This window comes from Mauremys reevesii, linkage group 1 (genome assembly GCF_016161935.1).
Source record: "Mauremys reevesii isolate NIE-2019 linkage group 1, ASM1616193v1, whole genome shotgun sequence".
NCBI classification, from domain to species: Eukaryota; Metazoa; Chordata; order Testudines; family Geoemydidae; genus Mauremys; species Mauremys reevesii.
This window is the reverse complement of record NC_052623.1, coordinates 274,329,029-274,347,944: the sequence shown is the minus strand read 5'-3', so window position 1 is coordinate 274,347,944 and position 18,916 is coordinate 274,329,029. Positions and strand designations below refer to the sequence as shown.

General features: G+C 47.4%; 1 protein-coding gene and 1 long non-coding RNA gene across 5 annotated transcripts; one reads left to right on the top strand and one right to left on the bottom strand.

Moving 5' to 3' along the window:
• Positions 1-1,798: 1,798 nt before the first annotated feature.
• Positions 1,799-6,867, bottom strand: LOC120396019. The gene is made up of 2 exons (XR_005592926.1): positions 6,787-6,867; positions 1,799-2,716 (listed from the first exon to the last, which is right to left on the bottom strand). It is a non-coding gene; the product is annotated as an uncharacterized LOC120396019 (long non-coding RNA).
• Positions 6,868-8,419: 1,552 nt separating this feature from the next.
• CYREN (cell cycle regulator of NHEJ) lies at positions 8,420-16,642 on the top strand. 4 transcript variants are annotated; one of them, XM_039520903.1, is made up of 4 exons: positions 8,420-8,738; positions 12,468-12,597; positions 14,920-14,986; positions 15,262-16,641. In XM_039520903.1, the coding sequence occupies exons 1-4, from the start codon at positions 8,531-8,533 to the stop codon at positions 15,499-15,501; spliced, it is 645 nt and encodes a 214-aa protein (XP_039376837.1). In that variant the 5' UTR covers positions 8,420-8,530; the 3' UTR covers positions 15,502-16,641. The 4 variants fall into 4 exon arrangements, with proteins under 4 accessions (XP_039376837.1, XP_039376838.1, XP_039376839.1 ...); XM_039520904.1 differs by having other exon boundaries at positions 8,432-8,738; positions 12,448-12,597; positions 15,262-16,634; XM_039520905.1 differs by lacking the exon at positions 8,420-8,738 and adding an exon at positions 8,765-8,892 and having other exon boundaries at positions 12,448-12,597; positions 15,262-16,640.
• The last annotated feature ends 2,274 nt before the right edge of the window (positions 16,643-18,916 follow it).

The window sequence follows — 18,916 nt, the reverse complement described above, 5'->3', positions numbered from 1 at the left end:
AGGCTTTTTCAATCAGTGACAAAGCACCTTAATGGCCTGCTCTTCAAAAGGGCTGAGCAATCAATAGCTCCCAGTGCCCTCTCAGAACAATCATAGAATCTCAGGGTTGGAAGGGACCTCAGGAGGTCATCTAGTCCAACCCCCTGCTCAAAGCAGGACCAAACCCAACTAAATCATCCCAGCCAGGGCTTTGTCAAGCCTGACCTTAAAAACCTCTAAGGAAGGAGATTCCACCACCTCCCTAGGTAACCCATTCCAGTTCTTCACCACCCTACTAGTGAAAAAGTTTTTCCTAATATCCAACCTAAACCTCCCCCTCTGCAACTTGAGACCATTACTCCTTTGATCAAGTCAGGAAATTCCAAGTTGCAATATAAGAAGTCATGATTTTTTAAAAGTTGCAAAGAATGGGAAAACGGAATCTAGATACTTTTGCTTGTGAAGGAAGGTGCTATTCAATTGGAGTAATCTCACTGAAATCAATGAGATTACTCATGGGATAATGTTCTGTTTAGTTTGCACAAGGGCATCAAAATCTGACCTCTAGGAAGTCTATGGGAGGCAAAGCCTGTTGACTTCATAACTCTCAGCCTTTAGTCACAAACTCACTTCACTGCTTGATATTGGGACAGTGCTTATACATTTTGTGAACTCCTCAATCTTCTACAGTGTGTTGCTCCAATCTGGAGCGTGATCACATCAGGTTTATTATTACCCATTACACATTCTAGAATTCATCAGCTGTGGGTTCACATCACTGTAGCACACCTGTCGCCTCGAGCCACAGAGGACAGTGCTTACACTGCATGCAATTCACATGGAAGAATCCCAAAATAAACCCTAGAATTTAGAAACAAGATGAATCCAACCCCTCCATTCTCCACATGGTTAGATAAGAATAACCGTATGCATAGAGAGGTTCCTTTTGTTGTGGAGAACCTTTTTAAGGTAGCACCTGCTCTTTAACAGTTCATATTCATTCCTACCTATTGTTTTACTGTCTTAAAAGCAAAACCTCAACTTTTCCTCTCTTCTGCAACAATAAGCTACCCACCTATTATTTTTCCTAAACCAGCCAACTGGTCTGACAGTAAAGGGCCAGATCTGCTTTCACTGAAGTCCAAAGCTCTTATTTAACTTCAGTGGAAGAAAGATTAGGACCTTAAACTTCCCCTCCCCCCTGAAAAACTTTCATCTCAACAGGATCACCTTAACCTAAAACAGTCTAACCTTGACTGGCTAGAGTCCGACTTCCATCTGAACAGCTTCTCCTCTGGCTTTCAGGATGAAGCTGTTCCTTGGGCATTCATGCAGAGAGACGTTATAAGAATGTTGCTCTTAGTTTGTTAGCTGAAATTATAGACACACCTGTGTAAGTGTAGTATGTGTGTCCGTCCACATGTCTGATACTTTCTGACATCTGCTGGCAGGACTATTGACAGCTAAAGTGTTGGTTTGATATGTACCGGTTAAAAAAATTACAGTGTTAACAGAACTTGTTACACCCTTACACACATGAATGCCAATATTTGCAAAAGTGTCTACATAAAATTAGACACCCAAATCCATATTTTCAAGACAGCTGAGCCAAGAACCTCATGCTCACTTCAGTGGGAGCTGTTGTGTGCACAGCTCTTCTGAAAGTCAGACACCTAAGTCAGAGGTACCAACTGCAGAGACTCTTTACCCCTCTGTATACATTTAAGCCAATACAGATTTCATTGTCATGTCCAATTTTGACCCCTTCATAGGCTAGTTTCAGAGAAAACATATTATAAACTCTTAATAGACACACAGAAATAGTCACAAGATTTTATCGTACATTATCCAGTGATTAATGGCAACAGGTCAGTAGTTTACACTGAAGAGCTCCATCTCCTAGTCAGGAAGCTGTACAAATAATCTTGGCTCTTCCTCTTGAGCAGGTTTCTGAATCAGATTGTTGACATGCTGTTCCCTTGTGCACTACTAGGAAATGGAGATGATGCTATCTTCACTGCACAGCGTCTCAGCAGCAGCAATCTAACCCCTTTGTACTCTTTCACAATGGAACAGATAAACATCAGTGTAGCATGGAATTAAGCTATCGTAACACCCCATCAGAATGGAAAAGCCACATGTTATAAAGACTTTGGTTGACAATAGGCATCTCTTTCTAGTTTCAGAGGAGCATAACAGGCTGCCAGTGAATGCAAGCAACACCCACCCGTTAACGAGTGCTGATTTTGCAAACTCCTTGGTGCAGCTGGCTCATTTCCCCACCTGAGAATAAGGGAGTCTAGGCAACAGGAAGAGCACTAGTACCTGAAAGAGTCAGATCCTAAAGCCAGGGGATCCTACAAGGAGATAATCCTGGCAGAAGGCTTTGTTGGGGAGGGTTCACGTTGTATTATTTTTTAATTATATTTTTGTTAATAACTGAGACCCCTTCTTTTTTGACTCTGCGAGCCTGCGGTTTTGTTTGGAACAGGGCAAGGACTCCACCTACATACAACAAGCTGGAGAAGACATCAGCCTCACCATACACCTTTGCAAGCCAGTGGCTCACTCCTTCACAAACCAGACTTCGTTGTGTCGCCAGTACGGTTTCATGGGGGGGTCGTAGCCATTACACAAGTAGAAGTCCTTGCGGTAGGCTGCCTCGCTCCCCAGGGCAGAGCGCAGCTTGGCGGCATAATTCACATAATCCTCTTCCTTGACATAACCACCAAACTGCCTGCAAAGGAGCCAAACATGGAGACACTGAGTGAGACAACCCTGAAATGTGGTGACAAAAGGGGAAAGAGGGAACAAGACACTAAAAATACATAGTGATGTAGATCCGTGCTGTGGCTTTTTCCTGAGCTATCCTGTCTGAATCTAATGCAGGAAAGTGTTGGCTTGAGAGGTCCAGAGACTAGACAGCTTTAGTCATCCACAGATATATAAAGCATGGGAATCACCTGTACTAGCCCCCCATGTCCTGCCCTACATCTCAACCCCAAGCTGAAGGGACAGCTTCTTGTAGTGAAGGGATAGGTATCTCCAAGCCCATTCAATTCTTGGCCTTTGCGCTGAGCCTGCCAACACAGATGTTAATTGTGGAGTGAACACTTGCCTGCTGGAACCTGAACTATGAGAGGAAGCCAAACTCTAGCTAGTTCAAGTAAGAGAGGGATAAAAAACAACAAAGGGCTGCTACTGATTCCTGCAGGAACAGCCAACAGCATGCTGCTCATCTTTGTTGACAATGCAGCCTGGCCCCATGGAGACAACCAAACACAAAAGCTGGATTGTGGCAGCATTCAGACACACCGCAGGAGCCTGCAGACTGCAAAGGGAAAGGCCAGGCCAGATAGAAATATCTCACCAAGGGGGAGTGGATTTGAATCCAGCATAAGTGTGTGTAGCAACCAAACAAAATACCAAATGGCTGTTCAATCCTGAATGACAATTGATGGTTTGATTCTAGTTTCTAGAGGACACATGTCCACATTACCATGTGGCACTAACTGACCCCGAGTTAGACAGCTGGTGGGCTGTGACCACTATTTATCTATCTGTTCCTAACTCTCTCATTGTTACTGGCATACCCTCTTACGGTCTATGGCCAACATCTGTATCATCAATAATTTCAACAGGAATCTGCCGAGGGACCTCCAGACTGATATGAGAGACAGAGGAGTGTTCTGCTCATTGAAAACTAACAACTACAAAGGAAACGTTAGAGGAGAAAACCCTAATGTATTTATTTTTACATCATATTTACTCCTTTGTGCCTATTTCCAGACCCTTCCTCCCTAAAAGAGATGTCCAGCCTGAAATGCCATCCATAAGTGGATTTGTAAATATTGCTTCTACACGCTGAAGCAGTGAGCATATGCATGCTGTTAAGCTTAATAATAAAGTGCTCCAAGGTTGGAGGGATACTGGTGCAGAAATTTCTGTAGTCAGGAGGGACCTGATCCGTGAGAAGGATTTGTTACCAGGAAAAATGGCAGAATTAAAATTGCAGGGAGGTTACAAAGTCCTTGCACCTTTAGTTAAGGTACACGTGGAAACTGGTGATTTGCAGGCTGAACTGACTGTCACAGCAGTGGTACACAATTTTGCACTGTTTCTACTGGGGAATGGCTTTTTAGATGTGGCAGAATCTGTCCCAGGATTTGTTAGTCGCAAGAAGGAATCTTGTGATGAAAGCCTCAGAGGGGCGGGTGAAGTCACATGTGCTGCTGGAGAAATAGGAGAGTGTCTCTTTAATTACTCTGTAGCAGTGGAAAATAAGCCATTGGGGGCAGGGATGGTTGAGGCCCGTTCCTGTAGCCCTGGGGCTCGGAGCAGGTCCCTGCTGGAGAGGGTGGATAGAGCCCTCTCCTATCCTGTGATCATCTCCCTGAGTGGGGGGATAATCCACCTTGTAATGAGGTGGCCTTCCCAGCTGCTGACTGCCAGGAAGTGGCAGGTCAACAGGGGACAGGCCCTACTCTGGGGTGCACAGAGACATGTATCCCGGAGATGGAAGTTGGGGTCCTGACAACTGCTGTGGTGGGGACAGAAGACTCTGTGTCTAAATTCATACCATGGTACACAAAGGGATTGGAAAAAGCAATACACACTGAACAAGCTAAACTGTGTAAACAGAGCCTGTCCACCATAGATTTGCTGGTTATCTTGTGTCTTTGGCTACTCCACCTCTGGGTCAAGACAAAGGAGTTAATACTGGTGGTTAACCCTTTGAAGATGTGTGACATACCTAATTTTTGGAAAAAACTTTTGTACATACTAGGGATGGTGACAAGACAGTCCCACATGCATGTTGCTTTTCAGCCTATACCGGTAAACATGCTGGAATCTTGGCACAGCAGCAAAAGCATAACAGTCCTACACTGCTGTGTAGAAAGGGAAACTGAGGCACACTGCCTCCTGGCATTGGTTGCTAAATGCCAAGACACCTACACTTTAACAGATATTGCTATTTGCATTCTGTTAGTTCATTGGCTGTCAAACTTTTGTACTGGTGACCCCTTTCACATAGCAAGCCTCTGAGTGCGACCCCCCCACCCCCATAAATGAAAAACACTTTTTTTATATATTTAACACTATTATAAATGCTGGAGGCAAAGTGGGATTTGGGGTGGAGGTTGACAGCATGCGACCCCCCCCCCCCGTAATAACCTCATGCCCCTCTGAGGGGTCCTGACCCCCAGTTTGAGAACCCCTGTGTTAGATACTGTGGGCTGGGGGCGGGGTATAGGAAGAGGGGCAGAAAACTGTGTAATACATTAAGTTTCTGTAATGCAGGCAAAGCTAATGAACAGTGGAGTAGTATTATATAGAAGCCAGGTTCTCCAGCTTTCACTTCCTCCCTTTGTTAATCTGCTGACCACTGTTGTTTCCCTTACATAGCCTTGCAGATCTCTAGGCAACATGTTTCAGCCCAGCCTCTGGGAGTGGGGGAATAGTGCACAAGTGAAACATGGCATAAAATCCACTCATCCAGTGCAGCTGTGTGAAGATAACTGAACCAGTACACAGATTTTGTCAGTCACTAGAGAGATGACGGGGAACGATCAAAGTCCATTGCTGTGTGTGTTGGTCTGGATCTAAACTGTGATCAATGTGCACCCTTAAAGGACAGCTGTTGTAGGAGCAGCAGTGATCTGTATGTTCAAAAAGTCTGTTACACCTCCCCCCCTCCTTTTGTATTCTCTCCCTCCTTGAATACCCATGAAGTGGCTTTCCCCCTTCCCCTCCCTCCTGGAATGCTTGTGGGATGAATGGGCTGCTTGAGTAGCTGGAAGATCAGAAGAGCTCCAGGTAGACTCTGATTAGGCAGCGCTCACACACCCAATGCATGGACACTGCCCGAAGTGGAGTGACCAATCAGGCGCAGCCAAGTCATCTCTAGTCGCAAGCCATGAGGAGCAGGTCCTTAAAAGGGGAAGGGGCCATATGCTTGGGAGTGCACTCATAAGATTGTACCTCCTGAGAAGACCCTTTGCCTAGACCACCTGGCCAGTGGTTTACTGCATTGCATTCTATCGTGCCTTGGGAAGACTTACCTTCATCAGGGCCGACAAGGGGAAGCCAGTACAAATTACTGGGGCCTGCTGGTCCAGAAGAGGGCCCAGGGCCCAGCTTTGTTGGCCTGGTCTGCCCTTGCTGGGGGGCCTGAAAATTTTTTTTCACCGGGGCCCAAACCCATTCTTGGCAGCCCTGATCTTCATCACACGGTCCATTGGTGTGCTGTGAGACACTTACCTTCTGCCAAACTGGTGGGTCATTAGTCCTCCCTAAGCTTACTAGCTGGCCCAATTTCAGTTAACAGCAGCAAGGAGAAGAAGAGAACTCAGGCAAGATAGGGGCAGGGGTGGAGAAGGAGTAAGGAAAAAAAAATCAATTACTTGTTAAGTTGCTCAAAATGAGGCAAAAAACAGCCCTAGTCTTTTCAAATTTATACCCTAATCTCTTACCCCAGAGAGAAGCAAGGTGGGGGTTGCCTTATCTGTAATGCACAAATATTTCACAGAAATTAGATTTTCTAAGAGGCATTTTTTCCGTGAAATGTACTGAGTGGAAATCATAAAGCATCTATTTTTTCCCTAGGATAGTGATAATTTTTAAAAATTATGATTGTTAATGGGTTAAATGAGTTGTCATGCAGTCCCAGGCTACAATGGGACCCTTTTAAAAACTGCTTCACTCTTGGCAGGAGGTAAGGTCATTATGGCATCTGTATAATCTAAAATCCCCACGCTGTAGTCACGAGTTTAAAGCACTACCATACTAAGTGCATAACTGACTTACCATTAACACTGCTGCTGTGCATTCTACCAGCAGAGGGAACCCAAATGGTTCCAGGCTATGCTGACTTCCAGGAAGATCCAGATCTTGTGATAGGGAGATAACAGAATTGCCTTGAGAGAGGTGGGGGGAGAGGGAGAAAACTTTTTTTTGCTGTTTCCTAGCTGGAAAAGGGGTAGGGCCAGAAGTGTCACTTAAACAACGAGGAGACTTTGTTTTATGTGGACATAAGCTTTCATGGGCTAAAACCCACTTCATCAGATGCATAGAGTGAAAAATACAGTAAGCAGTATAAATATTACAGCACATGAAAAGATGGGTGCTGCCTTACTGTGTGGGGGGGGCGGGGTTAGTGCTAACGAGGCCAATTCAATCAAGGTCGAAGTTGCCCATTCCCAACAGTTGACAAGAAGGGTTGAATATCAACAGAGAGAAAATTACTTTTTGTAGTGACCCAGCCACTCCCAGTCTTTATTCAGGCCTAATTTGATGGTGTCCAGTTTGCAAATTAATTCCAGTTCTGCAGTTTCTTGTTGAAGTCTGTTTTTGAAGGGTTTTTTTGTTGAAGAATTGCCACTTTTAAGTCTGTTATTGAGCGTCCAGGGAGACTGAAGTGCTCTCCTACTGGTTTTTGAATGTTACAATTCTTGATGTCTCATTTGTGTCCATTTATACTGCTTACTTATCACTCCATGCAGATGATGAAGTGGGTTCTAGCTCATGAAAGCTTATGCCAAAATAAATGTGTTAATCTCTAAGCTGCCACAAAAACTCCTTGTTGTTTTTGCTGATATAGACTAACACAGCTACCACTCTGAAAACTGTACCCTTGTTCCTCTTATCTGTCAGTTTTCTTAGAAGCCATAAGCATCAAGCCAAGCTAAAGAGGGGATTGACAAGGGGGAGGGGACATGCATTGTTTTGTGTCTCCTAGGGCTGCCGACTGATTTTTCAGCATGTACTTTAGCAAGATGTTCAACTCGCCCCTTGTCTAAAAGGGCTGCAGCCGTCAGATCCCTACAGCAATGACTCCAGGCCCTTCGGAAGGGAATGCAATTTCCACTTCTTTTTAACTGGTTTCTAGAGCGCTTGTTGCAAGAGGCACTTGCCCATGTTTGTCTACCCCATCCCAGCCTCCACTTGTTAACCCGTTCCCAGCAGACTCAAGTGGGTTGTGCCGAGTTACTGAGCCCGCTGACTTGGTGCCTCCCCGGGGGATAAAGGGAAGTGGTCAACGCTTCTTAGTTACATCTGCAGTGGGTTTTTTACTCATGAGCTTATGCCCAAATAAATCTGTTATTTTTTAAGGTGCCACCAGCCTCCTCGTTGTTGTTTTTGTGGCTACAGATTAACACGGCTACCCCCTGATAACTGACTTAGTTTAATTACAGTGAGACCCAGCCCCGGCAGTTTTGTCTCCATGCGGGTTGCGAGGGTGCAATCAGTCAGGGCACCGCCTAAACCTGCAACACAAACAGCCCCCCCCCCCCGGCGGGCGGATGGGGCACCCTAGCTAGGGGGGCACAGAATGAGACGGGCGGGGTCTGCTCGCAGGGCAGCGCTGCGGGGATTGCGCTACCGGTCCCGCGCTATTGCACCGGGCTGAACTCCCCGGGAGTAACCCGCGCCCCTGCGCTGCAGCGCGGATCCCCACCCAGAGCGCGGGGGGCTCGGCAGCCGCGTTTCCCGGGGCGCCGTTGCGACTGTCCAGCCCCCTGACGCTTTAGTGTTTTTCAGTCGCCATCCAATGGGGAGAGGGCGAGGCGGAGCCCGGTGCCCGCCGTGTAACTCGGGGCTTGGAAAGCCTGCAGGCCTGCAATGCTCTGCTTGCACAGCGCGCCCCGCAAGCAGGCCCCGCGGATGGCGTCTGGGCTTCGCTAGAGAAGGCGCGAGAGCTGGAGGCGCCCCGGGGGCCCCGCCCTTTGCTAGCAGCTGGCCTAAGGCCCGTCCTTGGGGTAAGCGGGTGGGAGGCCGGGCACGTTCTGGGGATGCGTGTTTGCTCCTGCCGGGAGCAGCTTGGCTCCCGCACCAGAGCTGTGGGGGCAAAAGGGACGGGGCAAGGCAGCCGTTCTGGTGATGCACATTTGCCGGTGTAACTCTCAGGTGCTGGTGGGTTTTGCTGTGTGTTTTCAGCAGTGATACATTTCAGAGCTCAGTCTGAGCCTGGCCGCCTTATGGAAAGGTCACTCCTTGCCTGGCTCCACCAGGCGAGAGCTGATCTCCGGCAGGTCTGGGGGAGAACCGTGTTATAACCCGTGGGAAGTGCTGTCAGTTTCCCTAGCGCAGGCGAGGCTTGGAGCAAAAGCTGTTACCCAGAGTCCAGCTCTTTATGCACCTTTCCCGTATCCATGCTGCCATCTGAGGCCAGGAGGCCTCCAGGGTGAAGAGATCATTGGGGGCCGGGTGGTAGCACCCACTGCTGAGGCATTAGCAGCAGAGTCCAAGCAGAACATCTCGCTGAGCCCGCTGCTCCTCTGTCCAGCATCCCCAGGCCTGACAACCACAGAGCAAGGAACTCTGGGGGCCTGCTTACAGAACCAGGGGCCCAGTGACCAGACAGAAACAAGGCACAAAAGCAGGGAGCAGGAGCCAGTTCTGTGCTCAGTTGAATTCAGGACTTTTAAAAACATGCTTTGGTGGAGTTTTTGCCAAGACAGTGGGGCACAGCCTGCTGCAGGAGGGTTTGTACTCATGGCACAGGTGCATCCTCTGTTGGGTGTATAAGGAACACATGGTGATTTGAACACTGGTTCAGGTGAATCCAAACTCTTGTTCTCATAAGGTTCTTAACCCCTCCAGCGTAGACCATGTTTGGGTTAGTTTATTCCTCCCTGTAGTAATGTATGCACCTGTAAAGCAGCCCATCTTTAACAAGCCCTTATGTGAACAAAAATGTGGCACCTTATAGACTACAGGATTCTTTGCTGCTTCTACAGAACCAGACTAACACGGCTACCCCTCTGATACGTGAACAAAAATGTTTCATTAAATTATTTTGAATGAAAACATTTGGGGGGGGGGAAGGATATAAATCTTCTCCCGGAAGAGTTGTGAGCCTAATCACAGCCACAATTGATTAGTGCCCAGGGACCGGAAAAATCTGATGATGGGGGCAACATGGTCTGAGTGTAGGAATTGCATTCAGGAGCTTCTGATCCTGATTAGGTTCATGGCCTGGGGCTCGTCGCTTCACCTATCTGATTAAGTGACAGGGGTGAGCAGTAATTAGGAGGGCCCTACCAAATTCATGCATCACAGACCGTGAAATCTAATCTCACCCATGAAATCTGGCTAGTGTATGAGGGAGGGGCAGGGCTGGGGGCACTTCCTGTGCACTGGTCTCCAGATGCTAGTCCTGGACGGGCTGGGAGGCAGGGGCTTCCTCTTCCCCTGCAAAGGCAGCTTCCAGGGCCTGGTCAGACCCATGTCCGGAAACCTCCCCAAGCTGCAGGTATCTCCATGGCTGCTGGTTGGGAGCCCAGCTCTGAAGGCAGTGCCGCCACTAGCAATAGCACAGCAGTGAGGGTGGCAATACCGTGGCCTCCGTCCCCCCAACATTAGCCTTGCGACCCCGCCATGACTCTGTTTGGGTCGGGACCCCTGTGGTTACTACACTGTGAAATTTCCGATTTAAATATCTGAAACCATGAAATTAACTATTTTTAAAATGTTATGACCATGAAATTGCCCCTGAATTTGGTAGGGCCCTAGAAATTAGTTGCTGTTCGTGCACAGTTAAACACCAATTCTTCTGGTCAAGATGAGGGAACTTCAATAAATAACTGGCAATGGCTAAACATAAACCAGATCTTCTAAAAATGCTTTCAGTCCTAGGTGGTGAGAGAACCCAAGTTTGTTTGAAATTAGGGCTGTCAAGCAATTAAAAAAATTAATTGTGATTAATTGCACTGTTAACCAATAATAGAATACAGTTTTTAAAATATTTTTGGATGTTTTCCACATTTTCAAATATATTGATTTCAATTACAACACAGAGTACAAAGTGTACACTGCTCACTTTATATTTATTTTTGATGACAAATATTTGCACTGTAAAAAAAAAAAGATAGTATATTTCAATTCACTTAATACAAGTACTGTAGTGCAATCACTTTATAATGAAAGTTGAACTTACAAATGTAGAATTATTTACAAAAAATAACTATTCAAAAATAAAACAATGTAACACTTTAGAACCTACAAGTCCACTCAATTTTATTTCAGCCAGTCGCTCAGACAAACAAGTTTGGTTACAATTTGCAGGAGATAATGCTGTGCACGTCTTGTTTACAATGTCACCTGAAAGTGAATACAGGCCTTCTCATGGCACTGTTGTAGCCGGTATCACAAGATATTTATGTGCCAGATGCACTAAAGATTCATATGTCCCTTCATGCTTTAACCACCATTCCAGAAGACATACGTCCATGCTGATGACAGGTTCTGCTCGATAACAGTCCAAAGCAGAGCGGACAGATGCATGTTCATTTTCATTATCTGAGTCAGATGCCACCAGCAGAAGGTTGATTTTCTTTTTTGGAGATTCGGGTTCTGTAGTTTCCGCATCGGAGTGTTGCTCTTTTAAGACATCTGAAAGCATTCTCCACACTTCATCCCTCTCAGATTTTGGAAGGTACTTCAGATTCTTAAACTGTGGCTCGAGTGCTGTAGCTATCCTTCGAAATCTCACACTGGTACCTTCTTTGCGTTTTGTCAAATCTGCTGTGAAAGTGTTCTTAAAACAAATGTGCTGGGTCATCATCTGAGACTGTTATAACATGAAATATATGGCAGAATGCAGGTAAAACAGAACAGGAGAAATACAATTCTCCCCCAAGGAGTTCAGTCACAAATTTAACGCATTATTTTTTTAACGAGCATCATCAGCATGGAAGCATGTCCTCTGGAATGGTGGCCGAAGCATGAAGGGACATATGTATGTTTAACATATCTAGCACATAAATACCTTGCAACACCGGCTGCAAAAGTGCCATGCGAATGCCTGTTCTCACTTTCAGGTGACATTGTAAATAAGAAGCAGTCAGCAGCATCTCCCGTAAATGTAGAGAAACTTGTTTGTCTTAGCAATTGGCTGAACCAAAAGTAGGACTGAGTGGACTTGTAGGCTCTAAAGTTTTACATTGTTTTGTTTTTGAGTGCAGTTATGAGACAAAAAATCTACATTTGTACGTTACACTTTCATGATAAAGAGATTGCACTACCGTACTTGTATGAGGTGAATCGAAAAATAAACAAAAGTAGTATCATTTTTACAGTGCAAATATTTGCAATAAAAAATATAAAGTGAACATGTACAGTATTCTGTGTTGTAATAGAAATCAATATATTTGAAAATGTAGCAAAACATCAGAAAATTAATAAATTTCAATTGTTTAACAGTGCGATTAATCGCAATTAATGTTTTTAATCGCAGTTAATTTTTTTGAGTTAATCACATGAGTTAACTGTGATTAATTGACAGCCCTATTTGAAATATGTATTTTTTTTGGCAGTGTCCCCTTAAGACATTAACGGGTACCATTAGCCGTGGATTAATAAATGCTCCTATTTGGGGCAGGGACTGTGCGTAGGACAGCACCAGACAATCAGGCACGTTGGTGAATTCTGAACTGTGTAAATGTCTGAGTCTTGACTGTGTTTCAGTTCCTTTTTTAAATGCAAAGAGATGGAAAGTGCAGTTTGGAAGGCAAAGAAGAGGGTCCTCCCGCCATGGATGGCAGCGAGGGAAGTGGAGCCAAGAAAGACTATGTCAGCAGTGAGAGCCAAGAGGGCGAAGAAGCCAGCTGTGGCAAGGTAAGCGCTTTGTGCAGCTGTGCCACCTGGGGCTGCAATCGCATTGGCTCCTGCGTGCAAAGCACCATTGGGCCTGGTCAGCGCTTGGCTAGGAAACCTCCAAGGAGAAGGGAGGGTATCACACAAAAGTGGAGTTGGAGGCTCAGTCAGGGTGTTCTTCCCTGTGTCAGAGTTGCAGGGAGCGCTGTGCTGGCAGAGCTGCTGTCTCTCAGGAGAGACAGAAAACACAGAGCTGTTTGCCTTGATCTTATTACACTCTTCACAAAAGCTGGAGCCATAGTTGAATCCCTTGTTGGGTATTTACCTTCTCTCTGAGCTATGTTATTCTTCACTCCCTCTTGTGCAGCGTTCCTGGTACTCGATCCCTGCTGCTGGATTTGTACATGAGCCCTGTTCCCCCAGCCTGTACGGTGCTTTGCAATCCTCCAGGGATAACTGTTGTGTTTAGAAGTGTAAGGGATCATAATGGTTATGAAAATATACAGAAAGGAATGATCCAAAAGGGTTCTGATTTCTGCTCTGAGCTGATGTACATCAGGAATAACTCCACCCAAATCATCAGATTTATACTGGTGTAAAAGTGGTGTGAGAGGACAACCAGGCTCCAGCTTCTGACTTCCTGCTATTGAAAAACAGGAACTTGCAGAAACAAAGGCAAACAGTACAATGACCCCCTGTGCAGACATTCCTTACTCCTGGGGGAATTCTATGCCAAAAAAAAAAATTCTGCACACAATATTTTAAAATTCTGCATATTTTATTTGTCAAAATAACACTATGCAATCATGCCAGTTTCAATTATATTTGAAACCCCTTCAGCAACCCAGTTCCTGTTTCTCTGCCCCCTCTCCACAGAGCCCAGCAGGGGGTTCAGACACCCACACCACCTCCCCGCAGAGCCCAGCTGCCAGGGCCCCCAGCCCAGACACCCACACCCGCTCTGCCACAGAGCCCAGGGATCCAGAGGGAAAAACACCCTGATGCTGGGTCCTGAGGGGCTTGTATAGAGTTTCCTGCATGCTGCCTCCTTCCTTCAGGACATGTTGACAACTGCAGCTGCCAGGAACCCTCCAGCCAGGGGTGAGCTGGAGCTGTTCGCACCGGTTCGCACGAACCGGTTGTTAAATTTAGAAGCGGTTTTAGAACCGCTTGTTAACTGGCTTCCCTGCGAGGGAAGCTTTGATGGGCTCTGGCCGGGAACCCTGTAATTCCTCCTCCCGGCCGGCGGGGGGCGCTGCACTGTGCTGTGGGAGCCATGTGAGCTGCCTCCTGGCCCCGCTGCTGCTGCTGCTCTTTGGAACTCTGGCCTGGGGGCTCCTGCTGCTGCCGGGTGGGTCCCCAGATGCGTCCTGCTGCTCGGGCTGCTCCCAGCTGCTCTCCCTGTGTGAGTACCTGCACCTCCTGCCTGTCGCACCCGCTGCCCGCAGCCAGCCCCTGTCTGCATCACCTGCCCGCAGCCAGCCCGTCACACTCCCTGCCTCCAGCTAGCCCTGCCCCACGCCCCTGTCTGCAGCCAGCCCCATGTCCACTGGTGCCCTGCAGTTCTCAGGGCACTAACCCTGCACACCTGTTTCAATGAGGGGGGGCAGGGAGCAGCTGGGACCCACACGTGCACACCCTAGGGTGACCAGACAGCAAGTGTGAAAAATCGGGACGGGGGGTGAGGGGTAATAGGAGCCTATATAAGAAAAAGACCCAAAAATTGAGACTGTCCCTGATCACCACCCACACATGTGAAATGGAGCTCATTTCTAGTTCAGCCCCATCTTTTTTAAAAAAGAACTTTAGGTAGGGTCAACATACATCTGTATTTTCCCAGAGATGTCAGGCTTTTCGGTTCTTAAATCGCTGTCTGGGCGGAATTTTTAAAATTTAAAAATTCCTCCTGGGAAAATACGGACGGATGGTAACCCTATTGGTACAAAAAATACATGCTGTCGCACATCCCTTAAATCAGAACTTTTTATAGGGAACCAGTTGTTAAGATTTTAGCAGCTCATCACTGCCTCCAGCTCCCTCCCCTGCAGTGTCTTCTATTGCGAGCTAGGCTCTGCCAGCTCCAGCGCCCCCTAGTGGCGTCCAGCAGCTCTGCAGTCCATTACTCTGGGGGGGGGAAAGGAAATGTTGTGCCAAAACCATTAATTTCTGCCCAAATTCTGTATTGTGCAGTGGTGCAGAATTCCCCCATGAGTACATTCCTCTGCTGTTTCCTATGCTGGTTGTGTTTCCACGGGGGCAGCATTCACATTTCTGCCCATGACAGTGTTCCCCATCTGATCCCTGCTTTTGTTTTCTCTTCTGATCTCCTCTTGGCCTGTTCAGGACCGTGACTGTCTATTGTATGAACGAAGCGGAGCTGGTGGACGTGGCATTGGGGGTCCTGGCTGAGGTAAGCAATGAGGCCTGTTGGTTCATCTTCCTGCCAATGCAGCAGTTTCCTAACATGTCCCTGTCCTGATGCTTTTGCCCAGGCTAATTTAAAATGGCTGGCTTCCACCACTTCCCTTGGGGAAACTCCACTGTAGGGAGGCTAAATGGAAGTGTTCTCCTTTGTAACCAGCCACCTCCATTTCAATGATGCCATGGTCCAGCGTGTGTAATATTGTATCACGCCCCCCTGGGACGAAATGCTTTATGGACACATACGGTTTGTTTCTGTGCCAGAATTGTAAATACAAGGAAATGGAGGGGAACGTTCCATCTGAAACCGAAGGGGAGCAGGAAAGCCAGCAAACGCCAATGGATCCTCAGTGGAGTCCAGCAAGCAGTGGCGGGGCCAGCACCCCCAGGCCAGACCCCAGACACCAGGCTCAGCCAGATGCTTTGGGCTGTGCTAGCAGGACAGACACGGAGGACGACGAGGATGATGCTTTGAAATACGTCCGGGAGATATTTTTCAGCTAACGTCTTGCAGGGTTTTTTTAAGCAGAGCAAAAATAATGCTAAGGGAGCCGTAGTGGGGGGGAGGGCGGGGCAGACCCAGAGGCTGGCTCCAGTGGGTGGGGATACAGCAGTGTGGGGCTGTACGGGTGCCCCCAATGTCCTCCCAATTCAAAGGGAGCCTGGAGCAGTGGTGTAGATGGGGCCCCAGGAGAAGGGAACAGGAGAGGAGCTCGCCCTTGTTCTGCCATGAGCTGCATGGCCAATGTCTGGTTCAAGTACAGCCCTTGCCCAGCCTCTCACCTACCCCTAACACTTCCCCCTTCATAGCCTCTTCCTTGTGAGCCAGGGGTCCCCTCCTCCGCAGGCCAGCTCCCCAGCTGATACTAAGTGGCCTCCTGAGTGTCAGTCTCTGCCTAGAAGTCATGGAGACTGAACTCCCCTCCCAGCTCTGGGGTGGAGCTCGGCAGGGCAGGGCAGGGCAGGCACTTGAAGGTGTGGGGGAGACTTGCTGTGTAGCAACCCGTGATCTGTGAGTAAACAGTTTGTTCTGCAGGGCTGTCATTAGGGCACCTTTTATCAGTATTATATTAACTTTGAAAGGTTATTAAAATATTTAATGTCTCTTTTAAAAACAAGTGTCCGTGTGCTCTGACTGCACCATGGGACACCCTGTGCTGTCTCCTCCCCAACCTGTTAGCGTGATATCACCTGTTAGTGTGATATTTACCTGATCTGTCAGTGGACCTGCATTGTCTCTGCGTGATGACCAGGCAAGCCAGAGAAGCAAACCGGATCCATTGTCTAGGGCAGGCCTGTTCACAAGCTCCCCCGCTGTGCCTGGTTTAAATGCACTTTAGTCATAATTTCTGCATCTACCCACAACTCTTAATACCCCCTGTGTGTCTACCTCAGGCAGGAGTAGTAGTGAGCAGAGAGTGGTTAGTTTGCAAACGATCGCTCTCAAGGCATATTGTGTACAAAGATTGCAATGGTGCGAATACAGGGGGCTTTGAATCACGCGTGTTACTCAATCAGAGAGCAGATATGGCACCAGCTGAACATGTTCTACAACATTGCACCACCGTGCTCCAGCTCTACGCTAGTCAGTCCTTGGCCTGAGCCTACCAGACAGTGGGGAGAGGCTCAGTGGTGCTTTCTGCCCAACTGGGACCTACAAACTGTGTGGTGATGCCACTATCTCATTTGCCATGAACAAGTAGCTCTGGTCCGCACCCGTAGAGACTAAATCTGTGCTACGGGGAAGGCTCAGCACCTGTTTCTCAACTGTCTGAGCTGCATTTTCTGCCATATTAACATATAAAATATGAGCATCTAATTTGAAATATTTTGCGGGCGGGTTTGAATGCACACTGCTGTGCTGGAAAAGGTTTTCCACTGTCATCGTTTTGGCCTCCTCTTTTTCAGTCTCCTGGCTAAGATCAAAGATAGTAACATCTTTTACTGGGGACACCCGCCATCCACCTCCCCAGCTCCCTGACCGCCACCCCATCCAACCCCCTTCCCTTCCTGACTGCCCCCCCAGGGATCCCCGCCCCCATTCAACCCCCTGTTCCCCACTCTCTGATTGCCCTGACCCCTATCCACACCCCCGCCCCCTGACCATCCCCCTGAACTCTAGCCAACCCCCTCTGCTCCCTGCCCTCTTACCGTGCTGCCTGGAGCACCAGTGGCTGGTGGCATTACAGTTGTGCTGTCTGGCGGGAGCCAGCCACACCACTGCGCAGCTCAGAGCACTGTGTCAGGCCGGGCTCTGCAGCTGTGCCGCCCAGAGCATTGCGCCGGTGGCGCACTGAGCTGAGGCTGTGGGGGAGGGGCCAGGGTCAAGCCTCCTGGGCCAGGAGCTCAGGGGCCGGGCAGGAGGGTCCCGCGGGCAGGAGGGTCCTGCAGGCCGGATGTGGCCCGCAGGCCATAGTTTGCCCACCTGTGCACTAAACCTCTGTGACTGATTAATTAAAATAATGTCTTTATTTCAGTGAGTTAAATGTGTAGTAATCTGGAATGATTACTTTATGAAGGCTTAAGAGTACATTTAAAATATAAAATCAGCTTAGAAATACTGATTAAGAAAATGTAAAACAGAGATGATACGCATTATGTGTTCCGGGGTCAGCAACCTGTGGCACACAAGCTGATTTTCAGTGGCACACTGTTGCCAGCCTGGGATACCGGCTGCTGGCCTGGGGCTCTGCTCCTGGTCTCGGCACAGTGCTCTGCAGCTGCCCCCAGATGTGGCCCACTGGTCCCAGCCTGGGGCAGTGAGGGGTGCAGACAGGGGCAAAAGGAGGCGCAGCTCAGCACCCCCATCTTAAAAATTGTTCCAGCACCACTGGGATATTTTTAAGTCCTGGTTTGCTGCTTAGATCAGGCCCTGTGGAACACTGCACTGCGTTTTATGTTGTGCATGCCGTCTGTCACCCCCATTTTTTTCCCCACTGTGACAAAAATGTCAGCTCCTAAGAAAGCAAAGTTAGATGTCCGTTCATTTCAGCCTTCTTGGACAGACACATTTGGATTTATTCAAAAGAAGGACCGTGCTGTTTGTGCTTTCTGTTATGAAAGTGTTGTTTGTCGCACATCAAGTGTTCGACATTTTGAAACAAAGCACGAGAAAACCTTTCTTGACAAAGCAGACAAGACTGAATCGATCAAAAAGGCAGGAGCAGGATATGAGAAGCAAAGCAGTGTTTTTAAATGTTTAAGTGTAAGTAAAAATCAAGCTACAGGAGGAAGTTACAAGTTTGCACAGTGCATTGCAAAAAAACAGAAAACTGTTTACAGATGGGGAATATATAAAAGAAGTTTTTCTCAGTAGCTTGGAGGTTTTGGTCAATGATTTGCCAAATAAAGATACAATCATATCTAGAATAAAAGAACTGCCTGTCTCTGCCAGAACAGTTGAGAGATACATAAGCAAAATGGCAGAAAACATTAACTAAAAGCAGATGACTGCATTGAAAGACACAGCAGTGTTTAGTGCTGCAGTTGATGAGCGTGTGGATATAAATGACGTTCCACGTTTGGCAGTTGTTGCAAGATATTGTGCTTCCAATGAAATCCAAGAGGAACTTTGTTGCCTAAAACCCCCGCATGGCACAACAAAGGGGGAAGATATAGTGGGAAGTTTTGTAAGGCATTTTGAAGAATGAGGAGTTGACATCAGAAAAATATTGTGTGTGACAACAGATGGTGCTCCTACCATGGTCGGAAAACAGAAGGGATTTGTGAAGTTACTTGAAGATCAAATTGGCCGCCCAACAGTCAAATTTCACTGTATCATCCATCAAGAAAACTTGTGTGCTATGATTTCTAATTTAGAGCTTAATAATGTGATGAATACAGTGGTGCGAATTGTGAATTTCCTTGTTGCTCGATCTGCTTTGACTCATAGACAGTTTCAAGCACTGCTAGAAGAGAT

Excerpts from the sequence above, each read along its gene's own strand:
- CYREN (XM_039520903.1), top strand. The coding sequence starts at position 8,531 with ATGGGGAGAGGGCGAGGCGGAGCCCGGTGCCCGCCGTGTAACTCGGGG. Across the intron at positions 8,739-12,467 it reads GCCTAAGGCCCGTCCTTGGG|AGATGGAAAGTGCAGTTTGG; the intron begins GTAAGCGGGTGG and ends TTAAATGCAAAG. Across the intron at positions 12,598-14,919 it reads AAGAAGCCAGCTGTGGCAAG|GACCGTGACTGTCTATTGTA; the intron begins GTAAGCGCTTTG and ends TGGCCTGTTCAG.